The sequence below is a fragment of the Zychaea mexicana genome (assembly GCF_025766255.1).
Source record: "Zychaea mexicana strain RSA 1403 chromosome Unknown BDB00scaffold_47, whole genome shotgun sequence".
NCBI lineage: Eukaryota > Fungi > Mucoromycota > Mucoromycetes > Mucorales > Lichtheimiaceae > Zychaea > Zychaea mexicana.
The window spans coordinates 180,164-193,224 of NW_026516710.1; the positions used below are offsets into that span (position 1 = coordinate 180,164).

Below are 13,061 nucleotides of genomic sequence, written 5' to 3' on the forward strand. Positions count from 1 at the left end.
TGTATTGTCCGTGTTCCTCTTTTATCCTTTGTGCTTACAAGAAGTTACCACACCAATCGCGATAATACTTCTCTAAAACATTCAAAGCACCAATCTCCTTTACTCCTTCCACGATTACTCATCAACCTTCTTCATCAGATCTGTAATTGTATTAGTAATGTTGATATTGTATGTAAATACCTTGGAATCATCAATAATCACAATAGAAGGTATCTATCTACCATCGTATTATCTTTGTGGTTACCTGTCGGTATTACTCTTCATGGTCTTACTTCTCTCTGTGTGGTCTTCTCCTTCTTTGTGGTTCTCTCTGTGTGGTCTACTCCTGTGGTTTTCTATTTCATGAATTACGACAGAAAGACAAAACTTAGTTTTCTCTCCTTCTATGTACTCGAAAGATTACAGAGCTCTTCATTTTATCCTTCATTCACATATCCAAACAATCTATGCTAAATACAAAAACTAGATCGAATGCAAATTCAATTTTGCTTTCTTTCAGCCGTTCACTCCACATGTTGCTTTATTCATAAAGGGATTTTAAAGACTTTATTCTATCATATCATTGTCTTTTACTCTATTTATTTTTTCGATATACAAGATCATGCAGAGCGGATTTGAATAAGGTTTATATCCAATCCTATCCAACTCACGACGAGCCATGTTGACTATATAATGATCAAGTGTAGCGGCCTAAAGCTAGAATAGACACAGAAATAACGAACGACTTATTGATATACTTTGTGCCATTGCTCAACCTGATAATCACACTCCACTCTCTGCAGAAAAGCCTATAGATTTTCCACTGTTAAATATAAAGACAAAAAGATGAATTCACAACAGTTTCTGATATGGATGGTTGTAAGTCAAGCAACAGAAACTAGTATACATTAATGCAGTGTCTGCATATGCATGTCAAAATGACCTACAGCCTTTTATTGTCGCCGCTGATGCAATGCCCACTCTTGCCAAGCTTTCATTCCGTCTTCTTGGCGATCTCGCTCTCTTCTGCGCTGCACATCTATACTATTAAAATCTTTAAAAGTTAGTTGAAAAATCCAAAAAAGGAAGGTGGCTCTACAGCGGTGCTTTAGTTTCTATAAATCCACATGTCATTTACTCCACCCCTATCTGATGAAAAGATCTGTGCAAAATTGAGCAAGTACACGGTCATCCGGGATCTGAAATCCGGGATAAATAAGAAAGAGCCTCATTAAGCATCAAATATCTGTATATACTCCAAGAGAGGCAATGTATTTTATGGATGAAGCAATGACCGAATTATATCTTTGCTGTAGATCATTTTTTTACTACCATTCACTGTCATACCATAAAGGATTAGTAGTAGTAGTAGTAGTCCTACATTTCCATTCTATGAAGCCTCGTCTATGAGAAAACATGTCGAGCTCCAACCCCGTGCCTTCATGATAGTCTAGTCCATAGTCGCACTTTAGCTTTTTCAAGTCACCACTAACATTACGGCCAGCTTCTAGGACCTTAGACGACTTTAGAAGAGTTTCGATAGAAGGAGGAATATTATTATACTGGTGGATTGGCAGGATAAAGACGTGGCTCTAAACCACAAGTTATTTTGTTGTCGTGAAGCTGTAACTTGATATAACGATAGTGTAACAGAAAAGAACCAATACCTTGTATGCTAACTGTAATATTGCCACTTTGCCAGGGAAAGCATGTCGACTGAAGTTCTATTCGCAATCCAAACCAATCACAATCGTTTGGGGTTCAATATCACAAAAGATGATGTTCATAATTCTTTCTTCAGTTTCGGTTTCATTGCGTATGTAGTGCGTGGTAATAAAGGTTGGTAGGTGTAATATTTGATTGTCGCGGGTAGATTCAGTTAAAGTCAAACTGCTAATCTTGGGACCGTTCTTCAATGAGCTGATATTATCAAGTAGGAACGCCTTGTCTCCCCGGACGTTGTCGTTGTCAGTAAAAAATAGCTTCGGTGGTTTATACCCGTACATGTCGTATGTTTTCATCATCTCCTGAAAAGGCGTCTGTAAATGCGAAATGACTTGGTGTGGACTAGCAATTGCATTCGTATCTCCTCATACTAATTACATATAGTATATAGAGGGCCAAAAGTCGGTGCATCACCCATTTTTGTAACTTTCTGTAAACGCTTGAATGTGTGGTCTCCCTTGAATATCTCTCCATCAATTATAACCATCTGTTTATCCACAATTGGCCGAAGAGCATCCATGATAGCATTGTATATGAGTGTAAAGTATGGTATAGAAGGAACGTATCCAGCGTTTCCTTGAGGATCCTTGATTGTCGAGAACCCAGGGTAGCTTCTGATGCAATTTTCGGTCTCCTTGTAAGCTGGGTTCGTTCGACGATGTATTTGATATAGGGTGTATATGATATGCGGTCGTATATGACGTTTGAGGTGCAGTTCCTGTAGCAATTCTTGCAAAGTTTGCAACTCCCATACCGTGCTGCATACATGGTCATAAAATGTCAATGAGATCTTTAGAGATAGCACACCGGTAGGAAAAAATGGCGGGAAATTCTGCTGCTAGTTCGTCGGGCAGCTGTTTCAAGATTTTTCGTCGTGTGCACCCAATGAGGCATGACAGGTTTTGCATTCATATCGTCTTGACATAATATAAAAGCATATTTCAAACGCATAATTTACTGTTAAAAGCTTGTCATATTTGTTGCTGCTAACAATACATACCTGTTCATATCTACCACTCGACGTGCATTAGGATCCTTGTAGAAGCCTTTATCTTCAAGTTTGCTTCTTTTTTTAAAGGTATTTTCGTCCGCCTCTTTGTAGCACCTCGGATCGCGGCAGTACAATCGATCGACCAATAAATGAGGGAACCATAAAAATATACGAGGAAAATACAATGGCTTGGGATTTAATATACTTTCGTCTCGTAATGCAAAATAAAACGAGCACGCATCGGCGGGAGTGGATCCTTGACAAGATTGTACCTCCCTGGAAAGGCACCGACACCGCGAACAACTCCAGAGGAAAAAGCAAGGCTCGAACCTCAAAGACAAGTCACTGAAGAAATGATTGACAAAAACGTTTCGACAGGTACAACGTTCTCCTGGCAACATGTCAACTACCCGGTACCCATTATAGGCGGGTCGTTCCAAATCCTGAACGACGTTTTTGGTATCGTCAAACCGGTCCATTTGACTGCCTTGATGGGCTCCTCGGGTGCCGGAAAAACAACCCTCTTGGATGTTCTTGCTCGTCGCAAGACAATCGGCATAGTCGAAGGCCGTACCTCTTGAACAATGAAGTGCTTCTGAACGATATTGAGCGAATCACCGGCTACGTCGAGCAGATGGATCAGCACCAGCCGGCTGACACTGTTCCTGAAGCCATGCAGTTCTCAGCTTACATGCGTCAGGATGCCAGTATACCAAAGAGGGAAAAGAATGTCTATGTCGAGCAAATCATTCAATTGTTGGAGATGAAGGACATCGCCGATGCCCAAGTCGGTGATGTTGCCACTGGTTTTGGAATCTCTATGGAGGAACGCAAGCGACTAACGATTGCCGTGGAACTGGTTGCTAAACCCAAGCTAGTATTTTCGGACGAGCCTACTTCTAATTTGGTTGCTCAGAGCTCGTACAACATTGTACGATTTTTACGCAAGCTCGCTAATGCTGGATGGCCTGTTTCGTGTACTATTCATCAGCCGTCCGCTATATTGTTCGAGTGTTTTGATCATCTCCATTTGCTGGTCCACGGAGCTCGCACTGCTTATTACGGTGAGATTGGCAAGGGTGCAGAGACAGTTATTGGTTACTTGGAGTCGAGCGGTGGGCCATCCTATGTGCCCGACACAAACCGGGCCGAGTACATTCTCGATGTAGTCGCTTCTTCTTCCTCCTTCGGTGACATCTGCTCCACAAGAAATTGGGCTGATTTCTGGTCGAACTCGCCAAATGCCAAGGCACTTAATGACGAGTTAGAGACTATCCATAACAATGCTGATACAAACCCGTCCCGCAAGGCACTTACATATGCTGCATCCGTTTGGACTCAAGTGTACCTGGTATTAAAACGCATGAGCTTGGTATATTGGCGTTCGTCTAGTTACAAAGTAGGCCGATACATTACCATTGCGGGCATTTCGCTTTTCCTTAGTTTTACCTTTTTTAAATCACTGTCGTTTGTGGATATTCAAAACCGAGTTTTCCTCTTCTTTGGCGCAATGACATTGGTATATATGATGGTATTTAATATAACACGAACAGATCTACGAGATACTTTAAAACCATCAATTGCTGATCTTCCATTATCCTGTTCTATCACATAGGTTACCATGGGTCAGCCTAAGCTCGTGAGTGAGAAAATTTATTTCAGAAGAGAGCACGCCAGTCGATACTACGGAGTTGCACCATATGCCATATCAGCCATTGTTGTTGAGACTCCTTACATATGCTTACTCTGTTTACTGTACATGGGTGGAATTTACTGGACTACTGGACTGGTTTAGACTGCCGAACAATTCTGGTACTACTATCTTATGGTGGTCCTATATATATTCTGGGGTGTTTTGCTCGGATTTATTCTCGGTGGCCTCACAGAGAGTCTGTGAATCGCTGCGATTCTTACTCTGTTGGTACTTACGACAGTAATTACTTTTGCTGGTGTCGTTCAAACGCAATTTTCGCCTCCTCGTTTCTGGAGCGCCTGGATGTACTGGCTTGGTAAGCTTGGTCTATATACTTCCTGTTGGCTTCTTGCTTCTAAGGACAAATTCCGTTTATATGTATAGTACCGATCCACTATGTGATGGAAGGATTCATTGTCAAAGAGTTGCAAACACTCCCAGTTGTTCCTAACGACAACGACTTCTTCCAATTCACCCCGCCGACAAACCAAACATCCGACGAATATATGGAGAGATTCTTTGCAACATCTGGTAGCAAGGCTATCTTATTAATCCAAGCAATACCGAGCTAAGTGAACACAGCATGTATTCTACCGCAAAGGAGTACTATAACAAGATCTATGGCTGGGACGAGTCGCACAAGTGGCAGAACATCGGTATCGTCTGTATCTATTGCATCTTTAACGTTATTGTATTCGCTACCCTTATCTACCGGCGACGGAAAGCTAGACGATAAACATATACATAGAGTAGCTCTGTCTGAAATCTACTATAATCACCATTATGCTTCTTTTTGACCATTTTCCAATTACTGTATGTTTCCGTATGTTTATGTATGTAGATTAACAGCAAAAGTTCCCTGCGTCTTTTTAAAGTGCTAGCAAATAGCTAATTACTGGTCGTTTTCCTTTTACTGCTAATTTATAAATCCACGGCATAACATGATGGGCATAGCAGAATGTATTGTTACCTTCTCGTTTGTCTCCTTTAAATCTACTGTATATGTGCGTAACCTGCATGAAAAAAAAATCATTTATGGCAAGTTCCTTAATTGGGGATTTCCATGACAATTAAATTCGTTTTTTTTTCGTGACCAGCTCCTCAGGCTCACAACAAAAAAGGGTCCCCGCAAAGAATGTCTGATGCACATCACTCCATGGACAGCGACAACAGTAGCGACATAGATGAGAATGAGCTCGAGCGCCGTATTGAAGAACGGGTTCGGTATCGACAAGTATATAATGGCAGCGCCAGCAGCATCAAACTAGTACGACCATCGTCCTCTTCGAGCAACCTTGCCAACAATGACGAGTTCCAACGCTTAAGGCAGCAACGCACCATCCTGCGTTACAACAATGCTAAATTATTCGATGGGTCGAATTCGCCTCAAAACATCTCTACCTATGGCTTTTTGCTCGGCATTGTTTGCGGTGGTGGTTTGGTGTTTGCCATGTTATGCGAACCGAAGTGGGAGATTCCACAGTTTGGATTGTTTTTAGCGGCGCTCGCTTTGTTCCACTTTTTAGAATATTTGGCTACAGCTTTATTTAATCCTGATACTCTGACACTTGATTGTAAGTCCTCACTCTGTTTTTATGTATGATAAGCCTTTTGATGATGCAAGGGAGGATGGCGTCACAAAGAGAAAGTAACTAGGAGTGAAATACTGAATAGTTTTTCCATAGCGTATCTGATCAACCACAGTGCACATTATCATGCAGCGCATGCAGCAGCTTTCTTGGAATTTGTTATTGAGTACTATTTTTTGCCGTCCTGGAAATCGTTTAGTCTGATTAATTATCTTGGTAAGCGGTCATCCATGTCTATTCTGATTCTAGAGAGGTGCTAAATGATCCTGCATGAAATGCATACACTTATATAGGTCTTGTTCTTGTCACTGTTGGACAATCGTGTCGTACTATTGCCATGTTTTCGGCTCGACATAACTTTTCGCACCATATTGCCGACTCAAAGGACGAAGACCATGTTCTTGTAACCCACGGTATCTACAGGTACGTAATCCCACTTTGAATAGGGATGAATAGGTTGTCGCGTACAATGAAAGGAGCTCATTTTTCACACTATATCCCTTAGCATTATGCGCCATCCATCGTATTTTGGCTTTTTTTGGTGGGCCATTGGTATCCAATTCTTGCTATTGAATCCGATTTGTCTTGGACTATTTGTCTACTGGTTGCATCGATTTTTTGATGAGCGGATTGCTTATGAGGAATATACCTTGCTTCGATTCTTTGGTGATCAGTGGACAAACTACAAGGCAAAGACGCCAACATGGATGCCACTTATCCCATAAGTTTGTTACACACACACACTACACTCTATCTTTCTTCTCTCTCTCCACATCAATCCACCCATCCATCCATCCTTTGAAACCAAATGTAGACGTATTCATCACATTCTTTACACCGTAAAAAAAGCATTTGCATTTTCATCACCCAGAGCATTATTTCAAAGTTATAATGGCCGCTTGTGAACTTTATACAGTGCGATATATTGGTAGCAGTTATCTTGTATGGTTTGCATGGTCATCGACTCAAGCACCGATGTCTCGTCCTGATCTGCTCGTATAGTCCATCTTTGTTCTGTATCCATGTTATAAGGCTACATCTGTGAGGCTGTATCTGAGCTCTGTAGAGTGGGCTGCTTCTTAACATGACGCTATATTGAAAGCAAATGAATAATAGATCGCATGCAGAAAATTGAGCTTTATTAAGTATAGAGAATACAAAGAAATTCTGTCGTGGGGTTTGCTGCATAACAAAATTCGCAAATAGCTCACTGCACGATAGCTATATAAAGCATTCTGCTTTCTGTACTACTTTGCTAGGGAGCGCCGAGACCCAGAAACAAGCCCAAGTTGCCATAGCAGGATTCTTTTAATTCTTCCACCAGCTAGCCACCACTTCTTGATTATGACGACTCCATCTTGAATCTTACAAAAATAATATGGGATAACAGAAGTACCAACAATTGACATGTCAGCAGCCTCATTTGCTTACTCTTCTCTACTGTAGCTTAAACCAAAAATGGCAATTTTTTCCCGATGACCCGCTGACAGTTAAATTCGGGCCGACAGACCAGAGCATATAAAACCGTACATGGTGTATGACGGATAAAAAATTTGTTGCCTTGGTTTCTGTTCCCTTTTCAAGGGTTGTTCTTCTTTCTTTTTTCCTTCTTTTAAAACATCAAGCCTCTCATTTCCGGCGGAGCTTTTCATACATATTTTTCCTTCTCTTGTTTCTTTTCACAAGTGCCTATATACATACATATACATACCTTCAGTATCGCATAAACGACAGCCTAGAGAGAAATGAGGGAAATGATGGATATCGATGACTCTGGTATCTGTCCTGTAACCGACGAAAAAAAGGCAATACGGGCACTCGGTTCCCCATGGCGGCGACTGGTGCCACGACTCGCACTGTTCATTCTTATCGGACTGTTGTCGCTCCTACTATCGCTGACACTGGCACGACAAGTGTTAGGCATCGAATTGCCACATACCCTCGAAGATATCCAGACGATTGCAGTTCACTTGGAAGCCATGGCAGCTGCCACCTGGTCCGACTACTTTGCAGTGGCCGGGGTTTTTGCAGCACTGTACCTGTGGCAGCAAGCATTTTCGATCCCCGGCTCTGTCTTGTTCAATTTGTTGGCCGGCCACTTGTATGGCATTACTGCTGCGACTCTGTGGACCAGTTTTCTAACGGCTTTTGGTGCTACTTTGGCCTATGGTCTGGCCATGCTCGTTGCTGAACCGTTCCTGCAACTCAATTGGATCTCGCGTCGAGCAGCATCCATGACACGCCAAATGAAACGCGACAAATCTGTAGGCATTTTCTGGTGGCTCTTGTTTGCACGTTTGTTTCCTTTTACCCCTTATTGGTAAGTAGCCATTCATGTGGTTTTTTAGGCTTAGCTTCAAGTATATCAACATTTATATTTAACACATATATATTATTATTAGGTTCATTAACATGGTATCACCGTTCTTGGGAATCCCAGTGTCTCCGTTCTTCTGGTCATGTTTTCTGGGCTCCATGCCATATAACTTCATTTGTGCCCAGGCCGGTGCCGTCCTTGGCGAACTGAGTTCGACGGCTGATATTGTGTCGGTGTCTTTGGTCCTTAAACTGCTCGGTGTATCATTTATCTCCCTCGTTCCAGTATTATTCGGCAAGAAGTTGAAGCGCATGATGAAGCAATATATTGGTGCAAAGGACAACGATATTGACGACGATGTCGACGAAGACAGCAGTAATGATTATGCTGATGATACTAGATTACTTCGAGATGAAAGACAAGAAGGGGATGATTTAGAAAAGGGCGACGCCATGGAACTCAACAGTACGACATTCATCCAAAACGAGCAACATCATCAACAATAGTAATACTCATATCGTATAAGACCATCCACCATCCCGCATTCGCCCTCCGTCTCCTTCATTTATGTTGCTGCTTTTCATTTTTTGTATTTACCTTGCTTGTTTTTTTTTTTTTTTTGGTTGCATTATTACTTATCAGCGTCTGCCTATTTTTTTGTACATGTATCAATATCTTAACTACTACTTGCCTACACCCTTTTATATCTATTACTGTCTCCCATCCACTAATAATAAGACCCTACCGCTCAATCCAATTATTATCTTGAAAATGTATAATTGAGAAATGAATTTTGTGATCCAGCATATTTCAATAGTATATTTCTCCATAAATGGTGAATGAATGCAACACTTCATAAAAATACCAAGAATTCGTTTGTTGCACAAATGTTGCCAAGAACGTTTCTTGCTTTTGAGGTTGAGCGTGGCACATACATCAATTAGTACGTCTATTTACAGGTACTTTGTACAATGTAAGTGCCATACAACATGAGAATTTAAGAGGTAATAATCGGCGTTGACATGTAACAATAGTGCCACGGTTTTATTTACTTTATAGTTACATTTCTTCCAATCCATGAGGAACACTTGGTTTTGCTCTCCCACCCCCCCAACCTGGTCACAAAGGACCATGCTGATTCCTTTGTGGTGAAATAGACCAATTATGCTTCAAGTAATGGGTTGGCTGCATGTCGAAGGATCTAAACGGGCTCACACGCAAACGCATAGTCGCTGTGATAGCAAAAAGCGCAACAAAATATTTCTTCTCCACTGCATTACCCCACATCGTCTTTTGTGCTATTTTCTATGAAAGTAACGTCTCGTTTGGTAGGCACAAAAGAGCGCTCATTCCCACTGCATTTAATTGCAAAGAGCGATTCGCAAAGGTATGCTAAAGGAGCTCTACATATTACGAAAACACCCAGGAGTTTACGAGGGCGCAAGTGAATCTACTTGGCAAGGATCGACCGTTTCTTTAAACAGATGCTATGCTTTAAATCAACTTATCTTTTCCTCTTCTATTTGCTCTTTCTTGCATCACACCTTCTACCAAAGTCGTCGGCAGCGAATGGCCTACTCAGTGCTAAACAATTTTACGAAATCAAGTGAAGCGAAACAATTATTTCAATAGCATTTTAATAAGACGAAATATCCAAGAATTGAGCCAGGTATCATACTTCAAGAAAAACGAATAATTGCGTATATACGATGATACAATGAATTATAGCAGCGATGACAAAGTCGACGATTTCTTCGATTAGTAGCTTAAAAACGACACCTACGCACGACTTTTTGTCCATCTTCCCCAAGCGCGCTAACATGATATTATTATACTATCAACGGATATGTAAATTGTCTATATGAACTATTATTATTCGTTATAGATCAATACCAATGAGTATGAATAATCCACTGAATATAACCAAATCATCTTGCACATCTATTCATTTTGTCACCGATACCGATAATATGTCCTTCAATTATAAAAGCAAAAGATGCCAGCTATTACAGGAAGCTATATCCCTGATTTGAACATTTTCACGAACACGCGGTATATTGAGCATATCGGGATCGCGCAAGTACGTGTGTCGCCTCCTAGCATAAACCTTGGCTTTAGCAGCAGATAGTCAGGTTGATTTTGTTTGTCGATTATATGAACAGGCGCTTCTCCCGCTCAGTTCACGTTCCAAAGATCATGGCAGTTTAAGATTGCATTATATTCCAAACGAGGTTTCCATAGAAATGAATTTTGTTGCCAAGTGAAATGGTTGCTGGACTACATGAATACGTTGAGGAACACGCGGGGAATTTAAACGGAAGTAACACCGCTTCTCCTGCGTATTCAATACCAGTAATTTGATTGATTGGAGTCACATACGTCACAGTTGATACATCAGCTTATGGTTATGCACAGTTTGAATTAAATTGCTTCTGCTTAATACAAGGAAAACTTTTACGTACGCTTTCAACCTCCAGTTTAGAAGAGAAGTTTCTTGTATAAAGTAGGTGTAAGGAATGTTTGCAGAAAGTAGAGCCTGGCTCATCCCAGCCTTCCCCTATCCTTTGAATACGCGCAACTGATTTAGTATGTCTGGTGGTGGCAGCGATTATATCGAGGAGAATAGCCCTGGTATAGTGTATGGCTTAACATGATAATCATGCCGTATCAGTCTGTGTCACACACCACGTCGTTATTTTGCTTCATCGCCTCATAAGCAAGTGACTTACTCTCGCTGTTTTTACCCCTTCCATCCCTTGGGTTGGGTCTCTCCCCTCTTCTGTTGTCTGTCATGGGACCTTTTTGGTGCTTGCCCGGTGACTATTACGCAAGTAGAGAAAGAGGGAGGTGCGTGAAAGGGACTCGGAGGAAGAACAACAACAGCGGCAGCAACTGTCCTTGTTTGTGTGTTATCTCAAAGCCGACCATAATTTTAAATTTTATATTTTGCATATATATTTTTAAGGTTTAGCACACTTCTCACGGGCGGGTCAAACTCCTTTCTTCCTTTTCTTCTACTTTTCCTGCTTTCTTTCCGCTCAACAACTTTCTTTTCATATATCATGGCCGAAACCTGCCCATCACTGCCTGTGATACCCCACTCATTCAAGAAATCGACTCGTCCACTGCCGCATATCTTTCGATTACCGAACGAAATCCTCGAGGTCATCATCCTCACCACGTCCCGAGTCCAACGAGACGACGACCGCCAATTTCTTGGATGGCAATACCCGGAGCACCAGCACACGCAAGTTAAACGCATAGCACTCGCCTGCCGTCGTTTCTATGCGCTCTGTGTGCCTTACTTGTGGCGGGACAAGGAATTCATACTACCCAGAGAGGACGACGAGACCATCACTGCTGGTTCAAAAGTCCAGCTGGCGACCGACATTCTATCTCGACAGACTACACAGCACTATCATATCAACAACAGCAGCAGCACGAATAGTGCAATGATGATACCGAAAAGACACTTTGGGTCATATGTACGTTCATTGTGTCGGGACTTGACAAACGGACCGCATTACGACATGAGCAATTCGAGGTTGATGGCCCAGCTCGTGTGTAACCTCAGGGCCCTGCGGATCGATTTCCACCCAAAAGCCAGGGCCGAGCAATACGGCCTGACTTTCTTTGTCCAGTCCTGCCCTGCGCTAGAGGAACTCTATCTCGAAAACTGCCGCGACACTTATGATGATTTCTCATCGTTACTGCAATACAACCGGCCACTAAAGTCACTGACGCTGTTATGCTGCACCATCAAAGAAAATACGTTGACGAAACTGGTTGAGCTCAACAAAAAGACCTTGCGCAGACTTATGTTACAACGCGTTTTGCTCGAGAAGGAGAATCAATCGCAACAACAACAGATCAAAAACATGACCACAGCCAGCATCGTGCCCCTAATACCCATACCACATACCGCGTACGACCATCTCTTCCACCATCAACAGCTCACACACCTCGCTTTGTCCGATGCGCTCTGCTACACGATGCTCAGTCGGATAGTCACTGGTTCACCCAACCTGTTGAAACTCGCCATCATTGTCAAAGAATCGGATCCAGTCTTGTCAGCCCGATGCATCCTCTTGATTGCCCAGCTGCGGCGGCTGCGCATCCTCTCACTCGCTTTTCGATCCGTCCATCCACTTTCCACCGACTATGAGCGCCTGCCGTGCCGCGCACCCTCTCAGGCATGGTCGTATTTTGCACAGCACATGGCGCATCTGCGCCTCATCCACGTATCCGCATCCCAACTGCTGCTCACGCACGACTTTTTGTCAACGTTGTTTCATCAAGCGTCCCGGTTATCCCAAGTGATGCTGCATCATGTTACCCATGTCAAACCCATGTCTTTTGATGAGTGGACAGACCATAAGATTTTGGATGCTTATCGCAGGGAGCTTGCCAGCGCCCAAAACACCATGGATGCGTGGAGACTACAATCACATGCAGCAGCAGGAGAAGAACAGGAGGAGTGGCAACGGTATTTTTTTACATACGAGGAAACGCAAGAAAAGGGATTCCAGTGTTTTGAGCAGGAAGACCATGTCTGTTTTGTGAAAGGATTTGAAGACTGGTGCGAAAGCAGCAGCAGCAGTAGTTGTAGTAGCAGCAACAATAATAATAATAGTGAGCCGTAAATAAAGAAAAGCCCTAGTATCAAGGGAAAAGGAAGAAATCTGCGCAAATGTGACACAAAAATGCTCGGACGGACTGCGTTGTTCAAATCGGGTAAAAAAGCACGTCACTTTGCAAAAAAGAAAA

The 13,061-nt window shown here is 42.4% G+C and overlaps 4 protein-coding genes across 4 annotated transcripts; all 4 read left to right on the forward strand.

The window, feature by feature from the left end:
* Positions 1 to 2,879: 2,879 nt before the first annotated feature.
* Positions 2,880 to 4,960, forward strand: BDB00DRAFT_873381 (uncharacterized protein; the record flags this gene model as incomplete). The annotated part of the gene is made up of 6 exons (XM_053127085.1): positions 2,880 to 2,909; positions 2,980 to 3,154; positions 3,244 to 4,214; positions 4,311 to 4,338; positions 4,630 to 4,704; positions 4,773 to 4,960. The coding sequence occupies 6 exons, from the start codon at positions 2,880 to 2,882 to the stop codon at positions 4,958 to 4,960; spliced, it is 1,467 nt and encodes a 488-aa protein (XP_052978726.1).
* Positions 4,961 to 5,481: 521 nt separating this feature from the next.
* On the forward strand, positions 5,482 to 6,849 carry BDB00DRAFT_828346 (Isoprenylcysteine carboxyl methyltransferase family-domain-containing protein). Its single transcript, XM_053123846.1, has 4 exons — positions 5,482 to 5,962; positions 6,074 to 6,193; positions 6,271 to 6,400; positions 6,483 to 6,849. Exons 1-4 carry the CDS (start codon positions 5,524 to 5,526, stop codon positions 6,700 to 6,702), a joined length of 909 nt encoding a protein of 302 aa, XP_052978727.1. The 5' UTR covers positions 5,482 to 5,523; the 3' UTR covers positions 6,703 to 6,849.
* An 885-nt stretch (positions 6,850 to 7,734) lies between these two features.
* On the forward strand, positions 7,735 to 8,800 carry BDB00DRAFT_765402 (snare associated Golgi protein-domain-containing protein; the record flags this gene model as incomplete). The annotated part of the gene is made up of 2 exons (XM_053119507.1): positions 7,735 to 8,297; positions 8,380 to 8,800. 2 exons carry the CDS (start codon positions 7,735 to 7,737, stop codon positions 8,798 to 8,800), a joined length of 984 nt encoding a protein of 327 aa, XP_052978728.1.
* Positions 8,801 to 10,807: 2,007 nt separating this feature from the next.
* BDB00DRAFT_929691 (uncharacterized protein) lies at positions 10,808 to 12,972 on the forward strand. The gene is made up of 3 exons (XM_053128973.1): positions 10,808 to 10,938; positions 11,039 to 11,141; positions 11,260 to 12,972. The coding sequence occupies exons 1-3, from the start codon at positions 10,935 to 10,937 to the stop codon at positions 12,935 to 12,937; spliced, it is 1,785 nt and encodes a 594-aa protein (XP_052978729.1). The 5' UTR covers positions 10,808 to 10,934; the 3' UTR covers positions 12,938 to 12,972.
* The last annotated feature ends 89 nt before the right edge of the window (positions 12,973 to 13,061 follow it).

What these genes read in the sequence shown, in the direction of transcription:
- BDB00DRAFT_929691 (XM_053128973.1), top strand. An exon ending in GCAAGTAGAGAAAGAGGGAG is followed by an intron (nt 11,142 to 11,259) that starts GTGCGTGAAAGG and finishes TATATTTTTAAG; the next exon opens with GTTTAGCACACTTCTCACGG.
- BDB00DRAFT_828346 (XM_053123846.1), top strand. Translation starts at nt 5,524, where the DNA reads ATGTCTGATGCACATCACTCCATGGACAGCGACAACAGTAGCGACATA. An exon ending in TAGTCTGATTAATTATCTTG is followed by an intron (nt 6,194 to 6,270) that starts GTAAGCGGTCAT and finishes ACACTTATATAG; the next exon opens with GTCTTGTTCTTGTCACTGTT. An exon ending in GTAACCCACGGTATCTACAG is followed by an intron (nt 6,401 to 6,482) that starts GTACGTAATCCC and finishes TATATCCCTTAG; the next exon opens with CATTATGCGCCATCCATCGT.